Source organism: Bos indicus, chromosome 4 (genome assembly GCF_029378745.1).
Source record: "Bos indicus isolate NIAB-ARS_2022 breed Sahiwal x Tharparkar chromosome 4, NIAB-ARS_B.indTharparkar_mat_pri_1.0, whole genome shotgun sequence".
Classification (NCBI taxonomy): Eukaryota; Metazoa; Chordata; class Mammalia; order Artiodactyla; family Bovidae; genus Bos; species Bos indicus.
In genome coordinates, this window is record NC_091763.1 from 15,908,568 (window position 1) to 15,922,459 (window position 13,892).

Consider the following 13,892-nt stretch of genomic DNA (forward strand, 5'->3'; position numbering starts at 1 on the left):
ACAGTTTTGGATTAAGTCTTTGCCTATATATATTTGACATTTTGATCAGAATTTTTAAAATGTATTTCTTAAGAATTCTTAGAAAGCAGTATACTTTGTGGAATTCTGTATTCTTCCAACAAGGCAATATCAGTTAAATTAAGTGAGTTTCCACAATGTATGCATTACTCTCTTCCCCATCTTCAGGACATGGAACTTGGCAAAACACAGTTTATACTTAATACTCTTCTAACAAAATATTTCAATGTGTCTGTTAACTAGGAAGCCCTTTAAAGTTTCTTTTTATAAGAGTATAATCTAGTCTCTCTTTTCTCAAATTTCTAATTTTTTTAATTACCAAAATGTAACCTATTTATAATAGTTATACCATGACAATTATAGAAAAAAGTAAATTCATGGACAACAATCACACAGAGGCAACTGCTGTTAACATTTTAGGCATATTTTCATACAATATTGTTCCCAATAGATTTTTTTCTTTAAATAATTTGATCAAAATGTATATCAAATTTTGTGTCCTACTTATCTGGTCTTCCATTCAGTCAAAAATATTTTGCATGTCATTAAAAACTCTTAGTAAACGGAATAATATCTAAGAATGTGAATCTATCATAATTATAATTACTCATTTCCCCAGTTTTGACATTTGTTTCCGATGATTTCTATTGTTAGCAATATTATAGTGAATATCTGTGTGTATAAATCTCTGTTCAACTTCTGATTTATCCCTGAGGATAATTTCCCAGAAGATGATGATTGGGAAAGAACTTGAAGCACATTTAAGGCTCTCTCTCACTTTCTTTTGTCTCTCCACATATGGAAAGATAAAGGAACATTTCCTCCACAGAGTGTGTTCAGATTTCCATTCCCACTACCTGAGTAGAGAGAATACATCTTCATTTTATAGAACCCCCATCAATACTGAGTATTATGTATTACTTTATATTTTTAATATTTTATTGCTAAAATATTTTAATGTTTTAAATTTTACTTCTCTGACTGCTTATATGTTCATTTATTATCCATTTATATTTTCTGTTTTATGTTTTTTCCTGTTCTTTGTACATTTTACATGTAAACTTACATGAACTCATTATGTCAAGGACATTATATTTCTTTGACTTTAGACATGCCTTTTTTCAGATTTTTACATCTCTGATATTGGAATACATGATACAATCAATGCCATCTTACATTTATAGTCAGTACTTTTCTTTCTTTCTAGCACTGAAAATAATAGGGCATTTAACAATCCCTGGCATCTTAGTCAATGAACGACTTTAAATCTTTGTCAGCCATTTTTATTTCACAGAGTTTTCCCAGTTATTGTTCGACTTTCATTTCTGTTCCGTGTGTCCCTTCTTCAGTATTTTCAAGTCCATGTCCATCTCCCATTTTCAGTTATTCTCTGGGAAGAATCCATTCATTATCACACCTTTCATTTTTCCCAGAGATAATTACCAAGCCTACATTTTTCAGATTCACCTGTCCTTTAACTCTACAGTAGTTTAAAAGCTTTCAGAAAGTTCAAGCTATTTAGTGTTTAATAGGCCAGGGTCACTATTTTCTGCTTTTCTTCTTACCTTCTGCCTCATTTTCTCTCCTTGACTCTTCCCATAATTAAAAGATGGATACTGAAGCGCTTTATTATGTTGGTGGCATGCTGTTAACAGTTAATTGTAATGAAAACTATTTACTTTCACTCTGTACTTTTTTGGATCCTTTATCATGTTTCAAATACACTATGTATTTCTGGTCCATTAAGGAACTCCTTAACATTTTAATGCTGTCTCCAGTTTACATATTTTATTCATATTTATTTTCTAATGAAGGTAAATAACTACTCAGTTATCTGTGGTTGGCTGCATTTTCAGTTTCAAACCCCTTTCTATGTCTAGTTCTTCCCTATTATTGAAAAGTAGTTCATTAACTTATTTCATAGTGTTCATTCTATTTTCGAAGGTGCTTGTTCTCAGGGTTTAATTTACATCTGGAAAACTATTCCACTTTGATCCAATTGGATCTTGAACTGACTTTGCCAGTTAAGTTACTCTTTCACCATTAACATTTAGTGGGCCTGGTCTCAAAGGTTAGGGTGCCGCAGAGGCGTGTGGGGGCTCCATTAACTAAAGTTAGGGGTGGCTTTGTTTTCTGCTTCATGTTTCACAGATGTGAAAATTGAACGGTGACGCTGTAATTCCAGTAGTGAGAGCAACATTATGCTTCCCAGGATTTCCTCTTAAGGAAACTCATTCCCAAGAGATCACAGCTGTTAGCATTTTAAAAGCATGTTCCTTACTTTGTCACCCTTTATGCCGGGTTTACCACATTCTCCGCGTTCACCCTAAAAAATAAATACACAAGATAAAGAAGACGGTCATTCAGTGTTAGGATTCTTTTTATAAGATTCCCAGCAGAATCTTATGACATTAGCAGTCTGATGAATTAAACACAATTTTATCCTCAATACTGTGGGTTGTTTGGGCATTGAACTCTGAAAAATTTTATCCTTGAGTCATTCCTAACTTGACAGAATCAAATTAGTAATACCACCTAATGAGGCTTCACATTTTTGAGACATGGATGAAATTAAGAGGAAAGAAACCAAGGCTTAATTAGCATCTACCATATATTATATGCCCTTTGCATATATGTGATTTAACTGAATCCACATTACAGCCCAATGAGATCAGTTTTGCCATTCCTTTTTTTTTTCTTTTTTTGCAATTTGATCCTTAGATGTCTTTTTTTAATTGACATATAGTTGACTTGCAATATTAGATTAGTTTCAAGTGTACAAGATAGTGACTCAACGTTTTTATAGATTCCACACCATCCAAAGTTATTCTAAAATATTGCCTATATTCCCTGTGACTTATTTATTTTATAACTGGCAGTCTGTACCTCCTAATCCCCTTCACTTTGATCTTATTTTATACCTGAGGAAACTGAAGCTCAATAAGATAACTTCACTCCATCACTGAGCTAGTAAAGAAGAGTCAAGGTCTGAAACCAGGTCTACTCAGACTCAGAGACCCTGTTCTTTCCACAACACCACATGCTCTGGCCTGAGCACCAACTTTGATCAGTTAGTAGCGTTTGCCTAGAAATCCATGAGGAAAAGGTTCTGACTTGACAGAGAAGGGAGCCACAATGAATGAGCAAGGTCTGCACTGAGAGAGAGGGTCAGGGGTGGTGGCAAGCATGCTGTGTGTTTTCCATCACCTCATCCTCCTGCCTTTCCCGGAATATTAATGGGGGAAAAAATTAACATTTAAATGATGCTTTACTGTTTATTATTAGTGTTATTTTACAGACATTATCTCAGTTAATCTGACATCGATGTAAATCATTTAAATCACTGATGTAAATCTTTAATCATTTAATAATGTAAATCATGTCTGAGGTAGATAGTATTAGCCCAGTTTCACAGAATGAACATTTGTGATTTAAATGTAACTTGCTCAGATAGAATGAGAACTGGGGCCTCTGAATACTAATCCATTATATCAGACTTCTAAGACTTTTAATAATTAGAATTTAAAGGTAACAAAGTCAATTAGAAAAACAACTAAAGTTAGAATTTTCAAAGTGTGTTCATGTATATATTTATTTATTCTGAGCCTCCAGGCAATTCATATTTTTAAGAGAAGGCAGTTCTGTTGGGGAGGTTAAATGATTTACATCAATGTCCATGCCAGCCAGTGACTTAATCCAGTGCCGTCACTACGAGTTTCTGTTTCTGCTGCTGTTTTATTATCTCTGTGCTGCTCTAGAGCATGCGTCTTGAACCGCTAATACACAATGACATAAGCAACTTATGCTAGCGTGAACGTCACTGCCCTGCTTCCTTCATTAAGGAAATCTTGCTATGAAAAATGTCAGCTAAGCTAAACAGGACGTTTAGTGATACAGTGGAGTTATACTCTGCTGCAAGCTTCAGCTCAACACAAAATAGCAACAGTTTGCAGGTTGACAGCCAACCTGCCGACCACACTTTGCTCTAAGAAGGGAAATGATAATTGTGACCACCAATTATGGATGCAGAGTGTGTGCCAAAATGTCTTGATGTTATTGCTAATCCCCACAACAGCCTTGCATGGCATATATGTCTCCATTCATCACAAGGAAAATGAGGCTCAGACAGATTAAGCAGCTTGTTGATGACCACAGTCTTGAGTCTGTTAGACACCCAAGTCCGTGTTCTTCCTCAACCACCCAGAGCTGCACAGGGCATGCTGCCATGGTCTGCAAGTTACTCTTCACTAACCTGACACCTCTGCCTGGGGTCCTGCCTGGTATATTGCTGGCATCTGCAGCAGGCAAGAGGGAGGTACAATTTTTAGATCCAACTATGCCTCTATTCAGAAGCAATCTGTCCTCTCTCCCCTTCATATTGTGAGTCAGCCCAACCCAGGAAAAACTGAGCTTTCCCTGAAAACAAGCTGAACATTTATTTCTCAATGCAAATGGAAAATCACTCTTGAAGAATCAATTAGAAAGCAATTAATTTATTGTTGTGGAGTAAAATGAGTGGAATTAAATATGAATGGAAATAAAATGAGCCAACCACCAAAATATAAAACAGAAAAGTACTGTAAATATGCTCAAAATTCTTTTGGCTAAAAACTCACTTTCCATTTGTCCAAACAGATTTGTTAGCTATAGGGTCCTGAGAGGCAGCATTGGTTTGGGGGTAGATTCCCATCAATGAAAATACTGTACTCATGTTATTTGCCTCTGCAAAGGCATTTTCTTCTTTGGTGGGCTCAGTAATCCCTGTGGAATGGTCACAGTTACAAAGTTCCTGAGAGCAAGCACTTCAGAAATTTCTGAACAGATTAGCTCTGTTCCCAGCCTCCAATTTCTGATACTACTTCTCCTGGTGAAATTCTGGCTTGAATGTGGATAGTTCAGGGTCCTTTCACTCTGACATCTTGTGTTTTCCAAACAAGGCCCCCTCCAGTAAACTTATTATTCTCCAGAAGTTTAAGTGAATCTTTTAAATATATATATATATACAGAGAGTTTCCTGGTGTTGATAATTAACAAATTGTATAAATCAAGATGGCGCCATGGAGAATTTTCTTTGGCTCTATATATTTAGGACAATTTAGTTAGTGTTGCTCACTCAGTCATGTCTGACTCTTTCTGACCCCATGAACTGTAACCTGCCAGGTTCCTCTGTCCATGGGATTCTGCAGGCATGAATACTGGAGTGGGTTGCCAGTTCCTATTCTAGGGGATCTTCCCAACCCAGGTATCCAACCCACATTTCTTGCACCTCCTGCATTGGCAGACAGGTTCTTTACCATCTGAGCCACCAGGGAAGCCCATTTAGCACAATTATTTACAGTCATGAAACTTTCTTAACTTTCCCATACTTTCATTTGTTCCCTGTCTCTTTATAATAGAACCATATATTTGTAGACCAGCTAATAATTTACAGTACATTTTCACATCCATTATTCTATTTCACTTTCCAATCACCCTGTAAATTGTTTGTTTAGTCATAAGCTATGCCTGACTCTTTTGAGACCCCACGGACTGTAGCCTACCAGACTCCTCTGTCCATGGGATTTCCCAGGCAATAATAGTAGAGCAGGTTGCCATGTCCTTCTCCAGGGGATCTTCCTGACTCAGGAATCGAACCCACATCCCCTGCATGGGCAGGTGGATATTTTTTACCACTGAACCACCGAGAAAGCCTGATAAATTAGGGAGGCCTGCATTGATCCAGTTCTATACAGATGAAAAAAACAGGCATTCTAAGATATTGAGTTGTTCATGTTCTTATGGCCAAGTACAGAATCATGGCATTTCTTACACTCTTCCCCTTTAAGGCCTAACATTTTCCAGTTTAGGAATATATTTATTTGCTTGTATGTAGGTTTAACTCTAATGTTTACAAGGGCCCTGGGGCAAGAGTACAAGCAGAGGCCCACATACCATGTATCTAAGTAGCTGAAAGTTAGAAGTCAAGCTAATAAACTAGTACTGTTCTAACTTCCTTTCTTGGCAAATGAACCTACAAAAGGAGTAAAAAGTTAAAGGAGTTTTGGAATTCCTCAGAGGTCCACGTGGGAGACCTTTGCCCACGACCTACAGCCCAGCTCCCACTGCACTTCCCATCTCCAGCCCCTTCCACTGCAAAAGAAGCTATGAGTGTGTGTCTGTGAAGGTGCCCGAAGCAGCATAACAAAGCCCCCTCCATGGGCCCTCCTGTCCCAGCAAAGCTTCCACTTGGTTTCCCTCAGGGCTAGGAAGACGATGGACATGGGGAAGAGGTTTGTGTGAGCCTTTGAAGCGGGCTCAGGCCATTTGGCAGGGTCTTCTAGGGTGTTTGTTACCCAGAGTATGATCCAGGAGGAGGGGGCATGGGCCTCTCACCCTGCAGACTCCTGGCTCCCTCACGAGTGAGGAGGTTGGAGGGGACCCAGAACAGGACCCTGTAACGCAGGCCTTGGACTTCCCTGGTGACTCAGATGGTAAAGAATCTGCCTGCAATGTGGGCATCCAGGTTCGATCCTTGGATCGGCAAGATCCCCTGGCTACCCACTCTAGTATCCTTGCCTGGAGAATTCCTTGGACAAAGGAGCCTGGTGGGCTGTAGTCATGGAGTCTCAGAGAGTCAGACACGACTGAGCGACTAACACTTTCACTTGCCCAGGTCTGAGGGTTTTAAGACAGAATGAATTATAGCGACATGTTCTGATTTTAAATAGCTTATCTGACAAGGTGAGCATACAATAATAGCAGCATAAACTTAGGAATGAGCAACTGCTGCTGCTGCTGCTGCTGCTAAGTCGCTTCAGTCGTGTCTGACTCTGTGCGGCCCCATAGACGGCAGCCCACCAGGCTCCTCCATCCATGGGATTTTCCAGGCAAGAGAACTGGAGTGGGGTGCCATTGCCTTCTTCAATGAACAACTGAACACTCTCAAAGATTCCTGAACTCCAGTCTAACACATTCATTTCTTTTGAATCAGTTTGATGTCATAATTAGGAGATCCAACCAGTCCATTCTGAAGTAGATCAGCCCTGGGATTTCTTTGGAAGGAATGATGCTAAAGCTGAAACTCCAGTACTTTGGCCACCTCATGCGAAGAGTTGACTCATTGGAAAAGACTCTGATGCTGGGAGGGATTGGGGACAGGAGGAGAAGGGGATGACAGAGGATGAGATGGCTGGATGGCATCACTGACTCCATGGACAAGAGTTTGGGTGAACTCTGGGAGTTGGTGATGGACAGGGAGGCCTGGCGTGCTGCGATTCATGGGGTCTCAAAAAGTTGGACACGACTGAGCGACTGAATTGAACTGAACTGACATCATAATTTGTAATTTCCAAATAATCATAAAACAATCTAACAACTTATAACCTTTGTCAAATTCACTTCTCCTGCAAGATCTACCTAGATGATTGACTAAATGAAATAAGTAGTTCTTTACTGCTTAAGCAGGATGATCCATCATCTTTCCCCCAGTAGACAGTCTTAGGTCTATGTTTCATAGGGAGCTAAGTGCCAAGGGACTAGCCTAATTGTAGTATTGCTGTATCCTCTTGTACATAGAAACTTTTGGGCTGGATACTTGTGATGCATGGCTGTAAAAGTCAGGATTCTCTATTGAAAACAATTCATATTTGCAGGGCTAAGAGAGACTGGATTCTGATCTCAGGAATCTTGGGCCACCTTCCATTCTTTATAGCATATACCCATATCTTAAGTTCTATTATTTTATGTTAACAGAGTTAAAAATGTAATTAGGAATTTGAGGATCCAGACTTCCAAAAATAAGGGAAAATAACTTTTATTAAGTATAGAAATGAGCTTCCCTAGTAGCACAGACAATAAAGTATCTGCCTGTAATACAGGAGTCCTGGGTTCAATGCCTGGGTTGGGAAGATCCCCTTGAGAAGGAAATGGCAACCCATTCCAGTATTCTTGCCTGGAGAATCCCATGGACAGAGGAGCCTGGTGGGCTACAGTTCATGGGGTCGCAAAGAGTCCAGCATGACTAAGCAACTAACACACATACATGAATATATAAATACAGTTATGTTTCTGTTTTTCTTTATGAAATTTTATTTGTTGCTACCAACTTACCTTCTCACCCTTGTACCCAGGGATTCCCTAATTAAAAAAGAAAGTAGAATACGATATTAGAAGGCATAGTTGGAGGAAGTATCTGATATTTTTCATTTATAAAGTATAACAAAGCACATTTGTACAGTCTTGGAAAGTAAGACCAGGTAAAGATAAGCTCGTTCACTTATCTTTGCTCTTAGGGAATGTGTATATAGTAGAGGGAAGAAAAGAACCTATGTTTCCTTTTATTATAGTCTATTCTTGGTTCCACATATTTTTTTCAAACCCAATTTCTTACCCTTTCGGCCAGAGCTAAAGGAGAGAACTATACACTGAGACTCACTGTAGCAGGGACAACCTGTAACAGCCCTTTCAAAATTGTCCTGTTGACGTTTGAACTATGAACTCTCACAGCTGAGGGTGTTCCATGGAGACTGTTAGAGAAATTGGCTTTGGAAACGAGCTGAGATAACAACCTTTAAAATACCCGTAAATATTTATATCCATTCAGGTCCTCCTTTCAAATTCAGTCTCGAATATAGAGCATCACGGAAATGAATGGTTCCTTTGTCAACCCTGGTGAGACAGTGGCCTTTAAGTTACTATATTTTGTCCCGCGCTAAATAAGGGGCCGGCGATTCTGCAGCTCTTGTGTGTCAGTCTTGGGAACCCTGCACAGCCTTCTCTGTTGTGTCACTGCCCACAGTCCTTTAAGTAACACGACACTGAATTTTAACCTGATTGGGAAATTACCAGCTTTAAGCAACACCAAGTCTTTAATTGGATCGAGTGTCTTTTTCACACAACTACAGTTTCCAAGTATAAAAATAGAATTGCAAGGCATATTTTTAAGTGAGCTGGAGAAACCAGTGGAATAAACAAGATGTAAGTGTAGTTACATGTGAGTCAGAGTACAAAATTTTGTTGTGTAGGACTTTTTTACAAAAGATAAAAAGGAAAACTTTAGGAAACAAGTAACACTTCTCTCCAAATGTGCAGTCACTGAGAAATTGAAGAGTAAAACTAGTAAAACGAAGGAAATGTTATGGTACAATTTAATCCATGTTGGAAACGCTTATTCACGTAAATGGTTTAAGGTTTAGTATAGTGCTTAAAGTTAAAGGCCATAGTTAAACTGGTGTTCTTTATAAAAACAATTCATGTCTGCAGCACTAAAAAAAAGCTGGACTTCCCATCTCAGGAATCTTGGACTTCCCATCTCAGGAACCTTCTAACCCACCATCATATTTAAAATCCTGTCATCATTTTACGTTCAGAGAGGTGAGATTGTATTTAGGAAGGAGCCAATACAGTTTACAAAAATAAAGGAATAGTATTTTTTATAGTATAATTTTTTTCCTGTTTTATTTTCTTGGTTTTTTTGTGTTTGTTTTCTTTTTAGTTTTTTCCGTGAAATCCCTGGTTTTACTTGCTAGTTTTAAAATACTCAAATTTAAGGCAGTCAACTCTGTGCTCATTGGTCTCTGCAAAATTTGTTTCTGACTTTCCTATTTCTATTAACGGTACCATCGTGTTTCAAATCAGACAGAAATCAAAAGTTTATTATCATCTTGTCTCTCTACTTGCCCCTTCCATGCTTTTAATCCAACCAATTAAAATTCTCCAACAGCTTCCAGGACACTTAGTTTTATACAGAGGTTATTGTTTTTCGGTAATTACACCTATGTGTATAATCAATGTTGTTTTGGTTTTTTTTGGCCACAGCATAGGAACTTTTCTTGGCCAGGGATTGAACCCGTGCCTCATGCAATGGAAGTGCAGAGTTTCCACCCCTTGACCTTCAGGTGGGCCCCAGGGCCCTTAGTTACAAATCAAGGCCCATGTGATCCAGCCCTTGCCTACCTCACAGCCTCATCTCCTACCCCCGACTCTCCCTCAAGCTCTGGCTCTCTTGCCATTTCCTGGGCCCCCCAAGCTTCTTCCGCCTCAGTGCCTCTGTACCTACTGCTCTTTCTGCCTAGGAGCCCATGTGACCTTGTTTGCATTTTCATCACTGATTCGATGGACGTGAGTTTGAGCACACCCTGGGAGTTGGTGATGGACAGGGAGGCCTGGTGTGCTGCAGTCCATGTGGTCACAAAGAGTCAGACGTGACTAAGTGACTGAACTGAACCTTCTCACTGACTGGAATTCTTATTCACTGATTCACCTATTGATCGCCTCCTGCTGCGTGAACACTTCATGAAGCATGATCTCTCTACCTTGCTCACCTCCATTCCCCCTCACCCAGTATAGGGCTCAGCACATAGCAAGCGCTCAGTAAATCTTGCTGAACAGCTGAGGTAGAGTTAGTCACCACATCCCCGCATTTCTGCACCTTCGTGGTTCTCACAGTGTTCCCCTCCTTTCTGTTTTGTCGTCACCGTAGCTCAGTTCTGTCCAATATAATGTGAGCCACATATGTCATTTTCAGTTCCTTCATAGCCACTTCAAAAATGTAAGAATTAACAGGTGAAATTACTTTTTAATAATATGTTTTATGTCTCCTAACAGGTCAAAATTCTGTCATTTTAACACATGATCAATATTAAAAAATTATCAGTGAGATATTTTCTGTCTTTTTTTTGATACTGAGTCATCAAAATTCAGTGTGCAGTTCGTTCCTCCAGCACACCTCCCCTCCGGCTTGCCTGTCTTGACCACCAGTTGAGCACACATGGCCGGAGACTCACATTGGCCAGAGCAGCTCTAGCTAATTACTGTCCCTGTTACTTCTCATGCAGCCTGTAGCAACAAACCTCTTCAAAGTAAACGTTCTGCTTATCCCCACTTCAGTTTTGCTTTCAGAGCCAGGCCCAATTAATCTTCTAAAACCACAGCTCTGGGGCCGTGTGCCTCATCTAAATCTCACGGGGAGTCCATCACCCAGCAAAGCCCAGCCTTCCAGGCATCAGGGGCCACCCACTCGGCCCCTCAGGCTGTGTCTGCCAACACTCCTCTTGAGGCCCCATTTCGCCATTCCTCACTCACTGCCCTCCCCCTGGTTGCTGCTCACAGCGCTCTCCAGCTGCAATGCCTACCCCTCCACCTCCCGGTCTGTCTTGATCTGACCTGGTCCTTCCCTCTTAACTCGTGAGGGCTCGTCCCATAGAACCCACCCTGACAGCTCTGGTCTTCTCTGAATGCCCATTTATACATAATATTTGACACATGAAATTTTTACAATGTTTACATTCTGCTTCATATTATAGCTGTTTTACCTCTCCTCTGAGATAATGGATTTTCCTGAAAATAAGTACTTTGTCTTAATTTTATTTTCACTAACAGTATGTTTTATACATAGAACATACCTAAAATAAAGTCTTTCCTGAATGAATAACACAAATTTCTGAAGGAATTTCCATTGAGCTTATCAAGCTTTCTATCAAATTTCCCATGACATTGATTACAAATGCCAAGAGAAGTGTTTTTTAAACCTCTGGGTCTGAGTCCTGGGCTTTTTCATCCAAGGGGATAAGCTGAGAGAGAAACATAATACAGCTTCCTTTTAAGTTCCTGTATACCTCTCTGCTATTTGCTACACCACTGCAGTTCTCCAGGAAAATGCAAAAGAAGAAATGTAGAGTAATTATTTCTCAGTCGTTCAGTCTCTGACATCATCTAATTTTAAGGACGATAAATCAACTAGAATGATCTCTTCTTTTGCCTGTAAAATTGGATTTACAAAACCATAGTTGGGATGATGTAATTCTTAGGCTCCCGGATCTTTAAATTAATGTTTTTATTTTTTATAAAAAGCACAAGAAGCAAAGCAAAATATTTTTCTCATTGGAGCCTTTCACAAATCTCAACTTGAGCATCAAGGGGCGTCATGTGGTGGAGCACTCTGTCCCATCCTCACTCCCTTTGGACAGAATACTTTCTCCTCACATTGCAGCTTCTGAGATCATAATCTGTCTGATTGCCTGTCTGAGCCATCCAGAGCACAGGTAGACATAAATCATTTTTGCACTTGCCCTGCAGGGGTCAAAATGATCCATTACCGAATCTTCACATCCTGGGATTACTTTCTTAGGAAGGCGTTTCAGTCATGTACATACCCGTGGGCCTCTTTCTCCAGGTTCCCCTTTTTGAGCATCACCCTGTGACAAGAAAAAATTCAGTCAAAATTCCACCGCCCTGCAGAGCAAGTGATTGCTCAATAAAATGCACTCTTCAGAATTCCCAGATTAGTAGGTCAACCCAATGGGGAAAGTATCTTTGACCTTGACCACTGACTGACATTCTCCCTATGCAGTCTAGGGAAGAAAACAGCGGTTCAGATAGCCTTTGCCCTTTGAAGTGAAGCCAGACGTACAGGGTACAGAATGCAGGTATGTTTTCACAGCTTGGGCCGAGATTCGCATGCTAGTTTAACAACACGGCCGTTGTTCTCAAATAGACCATTGTACCCTCTCTTGGAGCCAGGCACTCTGGCTTTTCTCCAAGGGGCTTTGGAATATTTTCCAAAATGTCCTGAAGAGTGATTGCTTGATTTCAGCAAGACTTAGGAAAATATATTATGTGGCACACAATTACAAGCCAAATAAATGAAATGGTCACAAAGACTTACAACAGGTATTTAACAAAACAAAAAAGAAGACGTGATGGCGTTAATTCAGATCCGCAGAAAGTGGGAGAGTGTAGGGGTGTGAGTGTGTGTGTGTGTTGTAAAGCCACCCAAGAATACTTTATGTTCCCTCTCTTTGGCAAGCAGGCAATTGGCAAAAATGCTCTCATGCATCTACCTTATTATATGTTCCATTAACGCCCTAAACCTATTCTCAGAAATGGAGTTATTTGGATTAAAATTTTGAACATTTGAATGCTTCTTATGTAGTCCCTAATTGATTCCCAAAATGTTTGCGTTTGTGCCGTTAACCTTGCAATGAAGAAGAAAGTACTTTCATCACCATATTGCTAGTTATTATTGTTTTAATTATATGTTAGTTACTTTAAGAAACTTTTTAAAATTTAAAATACGAAAAAAAACAATATGAACTAGATATGAACTATGTGAACTTCCCTCCACCCCCCACCTCCAAAACACCCCAAGAGCCTTGGAGTCCAAAGTTTCTAAAATGTGAATAATTAGTATTAAAGGGCACCTCATTGTCAGTCTTTAAATTTCATCCATTACCCAGTGAAATTAGACATTTTTCTATTTCTTTATTCCCTGGATTTGTTTCCTCTCTTGAAAACTGTTCGTGTCCTTTGACCATTTAATTATTCATTTCTCACCTATTTTATAAAGTCGTTATGCGTTACAGCAGGGATTCCCAGGTGGTGCTTGTGGTAAAGAATCCTCCTGCCAATGCAGGAGACTAAGAGACATGGGTTCGATTCCTGGGTCAGGAAGATCCCCTAGAGAAGGAAATGACAACCCACTCCAGTATTCTTGCCTGGAGAATCCCATGAACAGAGGAGCCTGGTGGGCTGCAGTTCACAGGGTCATATAGAGTCAGACACACCTGAAGTGACTTAGGACATCAGACGGATGCATTGTAGCAATTACATCAGTGTCCACTGTATTGGACATAAACATTTCTGTACAGGTCTTCCTCTTTATTTTAATTATTGTTTTTCATTGAATACAATTTTTCTTTAAATTTTCACCTGGTTACATTTGCTAATCTGTCTCCTATGATTCCTTCTGTTCTCTTGAAAGATCATCCCAACAATGATATAATTTTTTAAATCAAAGATTTTCTTTTTTGGATGGCACACAAAGAAAAGAATTAAGGAATTCATAAAGGAGTTTTAATTCTTAAAACTCAAGTGCCAACAGCAATGTGTTTTGGAAT

At 39.5% G+C, this 13,892-nt stretch overlaps 1 protein-coding gene across 3 annotated transcripts in view; it reads right to left on the bottom strand.

Annotated features, from left to right (window-relative positions):
• COL28A1 (collagen type XXVIII alpha 1 chain) overlaps window positions 1-13,892 on the bottom strand; it is a 182,566-nt gene that overhangs the window by 152,027 nt on the left and 16,647 nt on the right. For all 3 annotated transcript variants that reach the window (XM_070787525.1, XM_070787527.1, XM_019959733.2), the window contains exons 7-9: window positions 12,150-12,191; window positions 8,107-8,133; window positions 2,300-2,344 (exon numbers count right to left, since the gene is read on the bottom strand). In XM_070787525.1, the coding sequence (XP_070643626.1) occupies window positions 2,300-2,344; window positions 8,107-8,133; window positions 12,150-12,191 (114 nt within the window). The remainder of the gene's footprint in view (window positions 1-2,299; window positions 2,345-8,106; window positions 8,134-12,149; window positions 12,192-13,892) is intronic.